The sequence below is a fragment of the Manis pentadactyla genome, chromosome 2, assembly GCF_030020395.1.
Source record: "Manis pentadactyla isolate mManPen7 chromosome 2, mManPen7.hap1, whole genome shotgun sequence".
In the NCBI taxonomy this organism is placed as follows: domain Eukaryota; kingdom Metazoa; phylum Chordata; class Mammalia; order Pholidota; family Manidae; genus Manis; species Manis pentadactyla.
Window position 1 is genome coordinate 4,199,231 of NC_080020.1, and position 13,182 is coordinate 4,212,412.

At 40.5% G+C, this 13,182-nt stretch overlaps 2 protein-coding genes across 4 annotated transcripts in view; one reads left to right on the forward strand and one right to left on the reverse strand.

Annotated features, from left to right (window-relative positions):
- The window catches only part of NBEA (neurobeachin), a 550,888-nt gene that overhangs the window by 165,713 nt on the left and 371,993 nt on the right, over positions 1 to 13,182 (reverse strand). The gene's annotated exons all lie outside the window — the stretch shown is intronic.
- Positions 10,022 to 12,124, forward strand: MAB21L1 (mab-21 like 1). Its single transcript, XM_036904993.2, has one exon. It carries the CDS (start codon positions 10,169 to 10,171, stop codon positions 11,246 to 11,248), a length of 1,080 nt encoding a protein of 359 aa, XP_036760888.1. The 5' UTR covers positions 10,022 to 10,168; the 3' UTR covers positions 11,249 to 12,124.

Genomic DNA, 13,182 nt, shown 5'->3' on the forward strand with positions numbered 1-13,182 from the left:
TATCTTTAAAACTCATAAAGCCATCACACTCTTAAGTAAACGTAAGCCTGTAGTTTCTTTTCAGAATAATCCTTATTTATATCCTAGCAGCACTTATGCAGACATGCATTCATATATGTCTCTCCAATATACATTCTAGGTACTGAAGTGCTGAGAGTGGCCACAGACAGACCTAGTTCCGCAATTACTTTTGTGACCCTTTGTAAGACACTTAACCTTTCTAAATCTCAGTCTCTTTATTCGTAAATGGGAACTAATATCTGTTGTGAAGATTAAATGAGATTAAGTACTCATTAAGTATCGGTCCCCATTCTTTATCACCCATTTCTCTCAATTCACAGAATTATTTTAAATATCAAATCAATCAATGCATATGAAAGTCTTTTGCAAATCAAAAAGAATGTTGCAATTATAAAATATTATTTCCTTTCATAGGCAATTGATCTCCCTGCACTGTATCATGTTAGTGGTGTTCATTATACTTTCAAATAATCCATGCAGGTATATGTAGCATAATAACAAATTTCCATGGAACAAATTAACAACTCAAAACAAAAGCTCAGGTTTGAAACAGAGAAAACAAATCATTAGCACCAATTATTCTCTAAATGGTTTTGGAATAACCTACGGAGTCTTAAAAAAATAATATAACTATTAGTTGGAACAGGCTGGGAGAATAGAGGCTTCTGCATTCAGGTGAAGACAAGGGAAGTTCACGTTTTGCCCTCATCCTATTTTCTAGGCTAAAGAGTTTTGTAAGTTTCTCAATAATTCACACTATCTGAGTTACATGCAGAGTCGAAATACACTCCAGTGTGGTTGTGACATATATTTCACCTAGAGTCTTTCATTTAAGGATATTATAGCATTCAAGGGTAAAGCAAAGTAAATTATACAAAAATCGGAAACTTTTTAAAAAAGTGAGTCGGTGTTATCTGATACGGTTCTGACTTTTGATTTTAATGATACAGATATTGAAACTATCAAAGCTGATAATTTCATTCTGACATGAGTTTAAAAGGCTCGGTTACTATCTGAGGAAAGGTAATCGGGTTGCCTTTCACAGCCGCCCACCAGCTCTGCAATCTGCATAGAGGGGGCATTTGTCATCATTAGCTGAGCTGTGACAGCTGGTACCCAGGGTGTCCCAGAATCGAGAAGTGGCAGAGGCACTCTTGGTTTAGGCTGCCCTTAAGTGTAGTGGGTTTCTTGAGGATCGAGTACATCTTACAAAAAGCTTTGTGGTTTAACTCACAGTAGTGAGCATATTTGAATTTTCCGTAACATGGATAACACAATGATAGCACATAATTAGCAGGTTGCCTCCAGACAACAAGATGCCAGATTACAGTATGAATAAACATCTAATGCCTGCCAACGAGAGGGGGAGAATTGTTTTCAGCACCCAAATAGCTCCAGCAGAGTGTTTTTGTTCAGGCTGGATTAGGGTGATCAATTGATTAAATATGTTCAAGGAGCCAGACTGAAGATGGAGAAAAGACTTCTCAGACATATTTTAAATTTGGTTGTAAACAATGCATAATGTCTCAGGAATGATTTTCACTGCACACACCCATCAGAGTGCCCGTCCTTTCAGCAACATGAACGTTGAAAATTAAAATCATTCACACAGATGCAACCCTCCAACTGTCTGTGGAGTATGTGACTGATAACAAGTACTTAAAAATCTTCCTTGGCAAAAGTTTAAAATCAGAACCATTTTACTAAATAAGTGCTACCAACTATGGGTTTGAAATAGTTGTGGTTAATATGTCTAGAAAAGAATTTTTAAAACTTGGAAAGTTTATGGATATTTTGTCTACTTAATGCAGAACTATATAAAGAAAAAGAAAGTTTAAAAATTAATAGGTTGATCAGATCTTTGAAAAATAAGAATGCTACAATCCCTTTAATAAATCATCAATGCCCAGAAACATAATCAATAACACTAGGTTTTATATTATTATGTAAACTAGTTTTCCACAAATAAAACTAATTTTTGTGTTAATGTAAAATCTATGCAAATACATGCAGTCATTTATCAGAAAAGCTGACAAGCATTCCATATTGGAGGGGGAAATGAAACTGCCTCAAGAATAGAGGCAATTAATTATTTCTGTATTTTTCTTCTTCTGTCTTGAGGCACAAAAGTTATCCATCCAGTTAAAACAGCAAATGAAATAAAGAGATTTTTTTTTTTATTTAAACACATATGGCTTTTGCCTGCAATACTGATCACCACAAGGTCTACAGATGCCCGTGGCTAAATTGTACACTGGCAGATGCACACAGGGGAAAACTGTGTTAATGCAGCGTGGAGAGCAAAACAAATGAAGAACTGAATTTGCTAGTAAAAGGAAAAAAAAAAACCCAAACCCAAAAAAAACCCACATTCGCTCCCCGACCGTCCCCCACTCCCTCATGAGTTATGCAATTTGCTTGTCAAATACAGGTTAAGGCTGCAAAAAACTTAACCCTGGTCTGTTGCAAAAAAGCAAAAAAACAATTTTAAATAAGTGAAGGTGTTTCATATATACGCATGCATATTATGTATGTGAGCGACTGAGCAACGTATTTTTATCTGTATGGACAGAATTGCTAGCAATGTTTAAGTTTCTAATTCACAATTAAAACCTATGACATTTGAGACTACCATAGTGTGACTGGATAAATACTGATGGAACTTCCAGTTATTATTATTTTTAATATCCACTTAGCTGCAATCTCTTAAGGTATTATTGAAAACTGCAAGAGTTATTATGGAACAATCTTGCAGATGTGTGTGGCATTACATCCTAGTGGCAAGAATCCTCTATTTCGTAGCTGTTTCTTTAGGTTAGCATAAAATATGTATAGAGGCCAATTCAATCTTTTATCTGAAACTGTGTGTGTGGATATGCACACAGCCTACATGCACAGGCTATTTTATAAACCATAAAAAGAGTATACTTCCTGAAATGGCTTAAGATTATTAGGAAAGCAATAACTTCTTTCTTAATAGGCCTGTGAGCATGCATAACATTAAAATTTCTATTGCAATTGCCAAATAAAAATATAAAACAGGAAAGCATTTAAATAGTTTTATATCTTGGGGTAAGAAGCAGAAGATTAGCTGTACCATTCCAACTTGTGAAAAGGCAGAATACTTGGAAAAGCACCATGATCAGTGAATATGTCTGCACTCCTACAACTGAACAATTCTTTTGTTTGCAGTATTTATAATCATCTAAATTTAAATGACGATGTATACTTATAAAAAATTAGGACTAGAAGCATATGTTCCAAGAATGTATATATATTAATTAACATTAGCTCCAACAAACTCCCTTGCCGTCATCCCCTACCACTCTAAGGGAGGATTAATTTACTCAAAATGTAAAGTAAAATGTAATTTAAATACTGAGAGGAGATTTCTTTCTCTAGTGACATAAAGCTGGTAACATTACAACTATACCTCAAATGTTCCTAACTTATATGATGACTTCCTGTTGCACATTTTTTGATGTGCAAACTGTAAACTATAAGCCTAATAAATACATTCATGCTGGCATAACTAATATTAGCAGTTTCTTTGAAAACCAAGTCTCTTATCAAGCATTTATGTCACATACTATATTAAAATTTAACTTTTATATAAAACTAAAACTGTAAATCTATTTCTTATATATCTGAATATATTTTGCTTCTCCTTCAGTGCCCTCTGATTAAAACTGGCCTTAAATTAGAAGCCTGATCACATAATAAATTCTAAGGGAATAAAGGAAAGTGTTTACAGTTTAAAGATTTTTTTATATAAAACTAAAATACCCAGATATATATAAACAAAACATAAAATTTACACATTAAAAAGTAAAACAGGAGGCATGAGGGAACTTTTTTGTGGCAAGGGATATGTTCTCTGTCTGTGCCAGATGTTGTCTGACTGTATGTATTTGTCCGAATCATAGAATGGCACATTCATATGGGAAACGTCATGGACTAGGCTAGCACTGTACGCAAAACTTCAATAATAAACCTGACTTGAAATAATAAAAACTAAATTTCATATACAAATAAAATAAAGCTATACTTCATATTTCACTGGGTTCATAAGTTTTTATTAGAAACACTACATCTTACAAAGTTTTTATGCTCACATTACAATAGTGAAAATAATCATATATAAGTGGAAATGAAATATTATTTGGGTGGTCTATTATCAGATGTTTATAATCTCCATATCTATATGTAAAACTATGAAAAATCTTCCTATTCATAAACCAATTGCCTTCTTTCTCCATAAAGTATATATTTTATTGCATATAATATATGTGATAAAAGGTAATGTTTTTATTTAAAGTAATTATCCTCTTAAATTACTACTCCAGTTACTGATCATTAAAAAAATAAATCCTACTTTAGCGGAATTGCTTAGTTCATTAAAAAATAAGCTCCAAAACTGTAAATTTGGGAAAGGTTACATTAGACATGCAATCACTGGAAGTTGATTAGCTACACACCATACTCTTACCTCAAGGTCACACTGGATATTTTCAGTGACTTAATCACACACAGTACGGAACAGTAATGAGAGCGATGTAGTACTGAATGGCCCATGCAGATGTACAGATTAACAGACACCAGTCGCCTCTGATTCCTGTTTTCTCTAAGTACAATCAAACTCTAGTGTACTAAGAGCAATAAGGATGTGGGCATATGTACAAGTGTCTGCAAATCCCTGTAAGCTATGGGTTAAGGAACACCTGGTTTTCATATATTCATATAGAAAAGAATCACACGAGTCCATTTATCCTGTCAGAATATTTCTATAATATCCAAATGAAAAATATAAGCTGAACTCTAACAAAATCAATGCAAATTTTATAGATTATAAAGATAACAGTGACGTTCTGAAGGGTCTCTGAGGAGCTAGACTACTGGAGTCATCACTTCTTCCACAGTACTCAGCAAGTGAACGACAAACCCCTGTGTTCACAGATGTTTGGAAAGGGCTAGAGATCACAATTTTTGAGCAATCAAGAACATCTTTGGTTGATAAGCGTCCCACCCCAATTTCTCAGTTTACAAATGCAACTTAAAAAATCCTGCAGCCTGTGTACACATTCAAATGAAGTGAGGAACCTGGGAAAATTATGTAGATAACCCAAGCTTTACATTTCTTTTTCTACCATAAGAAAGGTTTTGGCCAGACTTATCGAGAATTAACTCAAATCTGCAACTCTAGCAGCAGTGATAATTCTTACAAGGTACACTTCCAACTTCCATCTTAATCTCGAAGTTACTTTCTTTTCAACATTTATTAGTACCAACAGCAAGTCGGCTAAGCAACATCGTAGGGGAAAAAAAAGGCCTCCCCACCACAAAGGTGCCTATATGATTGTGTACTAGGGGATAAGGAAAACTGAGGCAACAACCTTGATAATTCAAGGGAAGAATTAAGGAAACAGTTATTAAAAATTAACCACAATTATCAGGACACTCTGGTTGAAGAAATAAAACAGGGTCCAAACTGCGCAATCAGTGACCTCAATTCTCTGCTGTACTTTGCCATAAAAACCTGATATTAAGATATGAAATAATTCTTTTAAGAAATCTTTGAAACTTTTCAATCTCTCAAGCTATTTTGTTTCAAGTGTTCTTATGCCCAGGAGTCACAACAGGAAGAAAGATATAGATGCTATCAAATTAGATTGCCAGAAAAACTCCCTCTCTTTCACTTTATTTAATGTGACACTTAAAGAAAACCCTGCACAAATATGTCTTTAATTTCTCTGGTGTAAAAAAAGAAATATATTGTGTCTGGCAGAATGAAACAGATGAAATAGCCTGGGTGCATTTATAAAAAGGAGTGGGGGTGGGGGGAGAAATCAGATGCATATAATGAGCTTTCAAAGCCACTCCAGCAGTAGGGATAAATAATTTAATAAACTCAACTTCATATTCTTCTTATCTCCCCAGTGTAATAAACACATATTAAAAAAAAAACTTTAAATTCATGAATACTTGTGAATAGAAGAGCAGCCAGAAGATACGCAAAAACACAGAACGATATCTATGTGAGCGTGTAACGTGTATGCATAGCCTCTAACTGAAAGGTCACAATTGCTTAAATTTATGAACACGTAATTCAAATTCAAATTAGGTTTTTTAAAACACAGAAACATTGCATTCCTATGTTTCCCAAAATAATACAAAATAATAGTTTTTCTTTAAACCTAATGGGGACTATTTTAAACATTACTTTGTGTATCCCATGTAAGTTAAGTAGGTTTACAGGAGAGATAACTTACCCAAGAAACAGCACTTCAGGAAAAATTATTTTGCCATTGTTATTTTGAATGCTTCAAAGTGTTAAGGATCACAACATTTATTTTATATTCATCAACTGTACTAAATTTCATGATAATGGTGTCCTTGTGACTTCTTTGGATTTTTTTCCTAAATGATGTGTTTTAAATCAAGGCTGCCTAGTAAATGAAGTAGGTGAAATGAAAAAGTCAAGTTGGCTAGACCTTAAAATCTCAAATATTCAAATGTAAGCATTAAATCACGAGATTCGTTCTTTTTTTCCCCATCAGTTGGGTCAGTTTTCTTCAATTACCATTCTATTATTAGCTCATGTCAGAGAAGCCCTTACAGCCATACCACTGAAGACAACTAAGCATTTATATCCTGAAGCATGGGGACACACAAGCCTTTATTCTAGTACTAACTACTAAGATTATATTTGTAGTAAAAATAATAATGTAAGGCTGGTATCACTTGAGTTGTTTTATAAACTTTTCATAGGAGTAAATAAGTTGATTTTAAGCTATCTCTATGCATGATATCATCATTTGAAATAACTAGTTCGATAGGTCAAATGGTATTTCAAACGAATTTCTATGAAACAGTTACGTAAGTTGTTCCCACAAAACAAACATATCTCCAAAGCCCAGATTAAAATCAGCTGAACCACACAAAGATATGCTATGTATTGTAAATTCCCATCCACAGGTCATTTCAATAAAAAAAAAATTAGGGGATGGAAAGGACACTCCTCTGAATAGTTTAATTTTCCCTTCCACAATGAGAGGTGTCCGCGATCACCGAAGGACTCGCTGCAGAAGGCAACTCATTTCACGTGTTCAGTGTAATAGAAAATCACTGCGTTACAGCAACAAGCGGTACTGGCAACTGGAGTATTATTCTAGGGCGCCCAGTTCACCCACCGCGGGAACAGCGGGTGGGTGAATCCTGGGTTATGTAAATCACTGTCAGCTCCCAGCGTGAGGGGTGCTGAACGACGCAGCTCCCCAAACACAGTCCGGCGCCCTTGAAACCTAATGATTTCACTTCCCTGGAACATTCTAGGACTAACGAGTTTCTTAGTCCTTATCTCACCACCTATTTTTCTTCTTTAAAGTGCAAATCGTTAGTGAAAAGGCCCCGGTTACACCAATTAGTTTGCACAAAGTGCTACGGTGTTTAGCTTCGCTTTAACCCAATTAAGGCGCACAGCGAGCCCGGGAGCCGCGCCACCTGCGCGCCGGGCTGCGGAGGGGAGGCCCGCGCCCGCCACCGCCGCCACCCCCGTCTCCCCGCGCCGCCCCCGGGCCCCCGCGCCTCGCCCTCCGCGGGGTCTGCAGGTGGCCCGGGAAAGTCGGGCGACGTCTGGGCGGAGCACCGCGGGCCTGACCCCAGGGAGCGCGCCGGGCGCAGGGGCCGGGGGGCGGCCGCGAGCAAGCGGCGGCGGGGCTGCGAGGCCGAGCCCGTGCCCGGAGCGGGCGTGGGGAAGCCCAGGACCCCGAGCGAGGTTTCACGGTAACCCGCACGCCGAGAGCAAGGCCCTGGGGCAGCGAGCCGGAGGGAGGAAGGACGCACGCGGGCGCGCGCGGGGCGGCGGGACAGGGCACCAGCGGGCAGCACCCAGGGCTGCGTGGGGACCAAGGAGCCTTCTCCCCAGACACCACGGCACATCTTCGCCTTGGTGGCCGGCGGTTCTCAGGCCCTGGTCTGCCTCCTCTTCCTCCTCCTCCAGCTGCCGGGAGGTTGCGGGGGGCCCCGCCAGCCCTGCTCCTGAGGGAATGCAGGCTCTTGGGGAAGAGGGCAGACAGATGCCGTGAGCCCCAAGTCTAAGGTACCATTTCAGGCTAAATCGGAATCTACACTCTCGGATAACGAGAAAGGGAAATGATAGGTGGCTTTGAGATGCTGTACTTGTGCAAATAAATACATAAATGATCAAAGGCTGGAGGAAAACGTGGGTGCCCTTACGAAATCTTGTTAAAGAGGGGCTCTGAAAGAAAATGCCTACATATCCGTTAGCAGGAGTTAAAGGATTTTGCAGGAAATAGTCTTAATTTGAATGAGACGGCGTCTAAATTAAAGGTATGCAGTTAAAAATCTACCTAGGTTTTCAAACCACTACACAATCCATAAGTAATATTTACCTCTTTTCCTGTACATTAAGGACACCATTGGTACCACCAGAAAAAAAAAGTTCGACATAAAACCACTTGCCCCTCAAAGTTCCAGAATCTAGACATGTTGGTTTCTTTCAGAGTTTTCCAAAATGCTTTTGAAATCAGAAACCCTGGATGACTGCAACTTAATTTTCTTTTAAAATCTTAACCATTTGCCCTCATGAAATCACACCAAATAATATCAAATTAGAAGTCTACCCTACCATCAGACCACCACTAAGGTCACTAAAAAGAGGAGATACATTCAGCCTTCATTCCACATCTATAAACAAGCCAGAAACTCCAAACCTGCAAAATTTCCAGGATAGTCATCTGCCACTAGGTCTCATCTCTGTGGTTTCTTGAATTCCGCCTATCAAAATACTCCTCACTACGAACTCACGTTAAGAAATGCCTCTCGGTCACAGAGCTATTTTATTTTTGAAATATCTCTACGCGTGCACACAAAAAAGTGTCCTAAGGACAACAGTGGGCAAGTCCTGGCAAACGTTCAGCCCGGGCTGCGGGTGGGGTGGGGAGGGGTGTTCTGCATACACATCTTTTAAACATCCTAACAAACTGGGGTAGACAACACCTAACACAGCAATAATTTTCAGATTGCTTCCAACCGCCGCAAATGAGGAAAAAACACAGGTAAAAACACCGCGCAACGTTTCTTAAAAAAGCATTCTAACACACAGAAGCATCAATTAAATTACACAGGTATTAAATCCATCTAAAGCCAACTTGCATCTACAAGCAAGAGCCACCTCTCCACCTGCTTTTCAAAAAGACCTCGAGGACTCACAGTCATTAATTAGCTCACTCTCAATGCAAGTCGGTGACTTTTGTTTTAGAAAACCCCATCTAGTTCGCTCACTGATGGCTGACCATTAATACACCTGTATTTGTATTTCCGCGGTAAAAAAAAAAAAAAAAAAAAAGACACGCAGGGCTTTCCGCACAAAAGACAACCACACTTTCGCCAAATCTGCTCAGAACGTCAATATGCTTCAATTAATACCGAAGCTGGGAGATTCCTCTTGATTTCCAAAACTGTCTAGGCGGCCTGGGTGGCTTTCTGCCGGCAGCAGCCTCCTACCTTTAGTTTGTGGGGCCGTGTCCATGCGGGGGGATTAATTAGCCAGGCTGGAGCTGAGGAGGCTGTGGTGACGAGCCCGGTGGCGATTGGCCGCCAGCCTGCCTGGCCCTGCCTTTATAATTTCCACACGAGTGCATCTGGGCGCCGAGACGAGCCAGCAGCAGCTCCTTCTGACACATGCACACGCACACGCACCCCCGACACACACGCAGCACACTCTTCCTCCATCCGATGAACAGTCCTGCACACACAATGATCACGGGGAGGCGTAAATAAATGCGGAAAGGGTTGCGCGCTGTGACCACGGCGAGGGCTCTGCTGGGTCTCGGCGCAACTTGGGTTCCATCCCCGGGAAGGTGATCTCTCCGGGCGTTCCTCCCACCCGAGGCCTCTTTGAAGGAGGGAGCGACAGACAGGGGGGAGGAGAAGCGTCTTTCGCTTTAAGGGCGGCCGGGCGCGGAGAGAGCAGGACGGGGGCCGCGGCCGCGCGGAGGCGCCCCGGGGACCTTCCCGCGCGCGGCGGCCGGCTCTCCCCCCGAAGTTGGCTCCGGCCCGAGCAGCCGCGGTGGATCCCACGGCCTACTGCGAGACTCCGGTGTACAACCCGGATCTCTGCCCCAACATGATCGCGGCGCAGGCCAAGCTGGTGTACCACCTGAACAAGTACTACAACGAGAAGTGCCAGGCCAGGAAGGCCGCCGTCGCCAAGACCATCCGGGAGGTGTGCAAAGTGGTTTCCGACGTCCTGAAAGAGGTGGAGGTGCAGGAGCCCCGCTTCATCAGCTCCCTCAACGAGATGGACAACCGCTACGAGGGCCTCGAGGTCATCTCCCCCACCGAGTTCGAGGTGGTGCTGTACCTGAACCAGATGGGGGTGTTCAACTTCGTGGACGACGGCTCGCTGCCCGGCTGCGCGGTGCTGAAGCTGAGCGACGGGCGCAAGAGGAGCATGTCCCTCTGGGTGGAGTTCATCACCGCCTCCGGCTACCTCTCCGCGCGCAAAATCAGGTCCCGCTTTCAGACGCTGGTGGCCCAGGCGGTGGACAAATGCAGCTACAGGGACGTGGTGAAGATGGTGGCGGACACCAGCGAAGTGAAACTGAGGATCCGAGACAGGTACGTGGTGCAGATCACCCCGGCCTTCAAGTGCACCGGGATCTGGCCGAGGAGTGCCGCGCACTGGCCGCTTCCCCACATCCCCTGGCCGGGGCCCAACCGGGTGGCGGAGGTCAAGGCGGAAGGGTTCAACCTCCTGTCCAAGGAGTGCCACTCCCTGGCCGGCAAGCAGAGCTCGGCCGAGAGCGACGCCTGGGTGCTGCAGTTCGCGGAGGCGGAGAACAGACTGCAGATGGGCGGCTGCAGGAAGAAATGCCTCTCCATCCTCAAAACCCTGCGGGATCGCCACCTGGAACTGCCCGGCCAGCCCCTCAACAACTACCACATGAAGACTCTGGTTTCCTACGAGTGCGAAAAGCACCCCCGGGAGTCGGACTGGGACGAGTCCTGCCTGGGCGACCGTCTCAACGGGATTTTGCTGCAACTCATCTCCTGCCTGCAGTGCCGGCGGTGTCCTCACTACTTCCTCCCGAATTTAGATCTGTTTCAAGGCAAACCCCACTCGGCCCTGGAGAACGCTGCCAAACAAACGTGGCGACTGGCGAGGGAGATCCTGACCAACCCGAAAAGTTTGGAAAAACTTTAGGGGACCATTGAATCGAGAGCCGACATGTGATTACTCTTCTCAATGTCCTAATTAAGTGTGAACTTCCTGTTCGATTCCTGTCTGATATTCCACTTGACAGTGCAAACAATCTCTTCCTTAAAAAGGAATAATAAATCATACAATGTTGAGGCATCATCTCACCCACCCCTCCAAGGGGAGAAAAAAAAAATAGTAGTGAAGCGGATGGAGAAAACCCAAACCCACAAATATTAGAAGACTTATTTACAAAGGATTTCGTATCTCCCTTGAAAAGTACACAGTAACACCCGGAAGACGACCCCAGGCTGTCATGCAAGCCACAGTGAACACTGCTTCACTATCAAAGGATTATAGCAACCCTGGTGACTTAGGTGCATCTGTCTGTGAGTAAACACGATCTGGATATGCCATCTGAAGAAAAGTAGTGTATTGTTTTGATTTGTAACAAATACTGTGATCTCGCATTGTCTTTGAAAGTGTGGATGTTGGTTGGTGCTTTGTGATTTGGTGAACAGAAGTTAAATGGCCATTTTGGATACTTCCAGATATTTTCCACTAACGGAGATACCATTTAAAGGTAGATTTCCTCCTGGTACATTTATCTGTCTTTGAAAGTGTCTGAACTTTAAAAAGTTTACATTTTGTTTCAAATATATTGCTTGTTCTATTTCTAACATTCCATAAATATACTTGAAATGTTATTTAAATATATTCAAAGAAATTTGAATTCAGCTTATATAATAACGCTTGAATATCTGAATTATATATTTGAAAAATGCACTTGAAATACACTGGATAATTACTTTTGTGATTTAGATTTTAATTTCTGTTGCCGGTTTTTATTTAATTAGAAGCTAATAAAGTAAAATAAAGGTGTTGTGTCTCACTTTAAATTGTTTTTCTGTCAAAAGATGTAATGCTTCATTTTGGAATTTGAATACACTTGAATATTTTAAACATTTTGAGAAAGATGCTAATGAATCATTAAAAATAAAACCTTAATATACTGAAGAAAATCTCTTTCTATAGAACTAAAGATAATCTACTCTCAGTTTCTAACTTACTCATAAAGCATTCCCCTTACAACAGACACAATTTAAATCTACACTGCAAAGCTTGCTCTTCCGGGTTAGTATTTCGGTAGTAGTTTTGATAACATAAGGAAAATATGTCATCGCTGCAAAGATTGCTGAGTTAAAAAACAGGGTAACAGAGAAAATGAACTTAAGAAAGTAAAAATGCAACTTTCACAATCTGCATATGAAAACTATGCTCGTAAATTGAAGATAATTTCTGGTCATTTTATGTCAAAAGTTATTTTATGCAATTAGGAGGTTCCATTAGCTGAATAAATTAATCAGAAATCCAAACTTTATTTTTACTTCATAAGGCAAGCTAATGATAAAAGTATAAAGACAAACTTTAACTACTTTAAAATCAAATACACTACTACATTGAAACTTATTTTTAACATTCTAGAAGTGCAAGAAGTCTTATGATTTTAATAATCAACAAGTATTAAAAAGGCTAATCACCTATGGGTCTGGAGATAGTTAATTAAGATGGGGGTAGATTTTGGAATTTCAACTGCTATTCTACAAATAATGTTTTATAATGCTTTCAAGCTATATACAAATTAAATATAAATAATACAATTCCAAATTTATGGGAGCATTTGTGTTTGACTATTTTAGCATAATTGCCTCTGAAAAATATTTTAAACGAAGATCTTTGTAAAATGATGCTTAAATATCTAGCATGACACTTATGCTCTTGAATTCTTAACCTCAGGAAAAAAGTCTACTAATTGCATAGTAACATAAAAGTAAAACACAATAAAACTGGTTTCAGAAGAATGTGGAGAGGTGTAGAGCTGCCCTAATACTTAGGTTTTAAAACCTACCCAATAAGATACAATAAATATTTACACATTT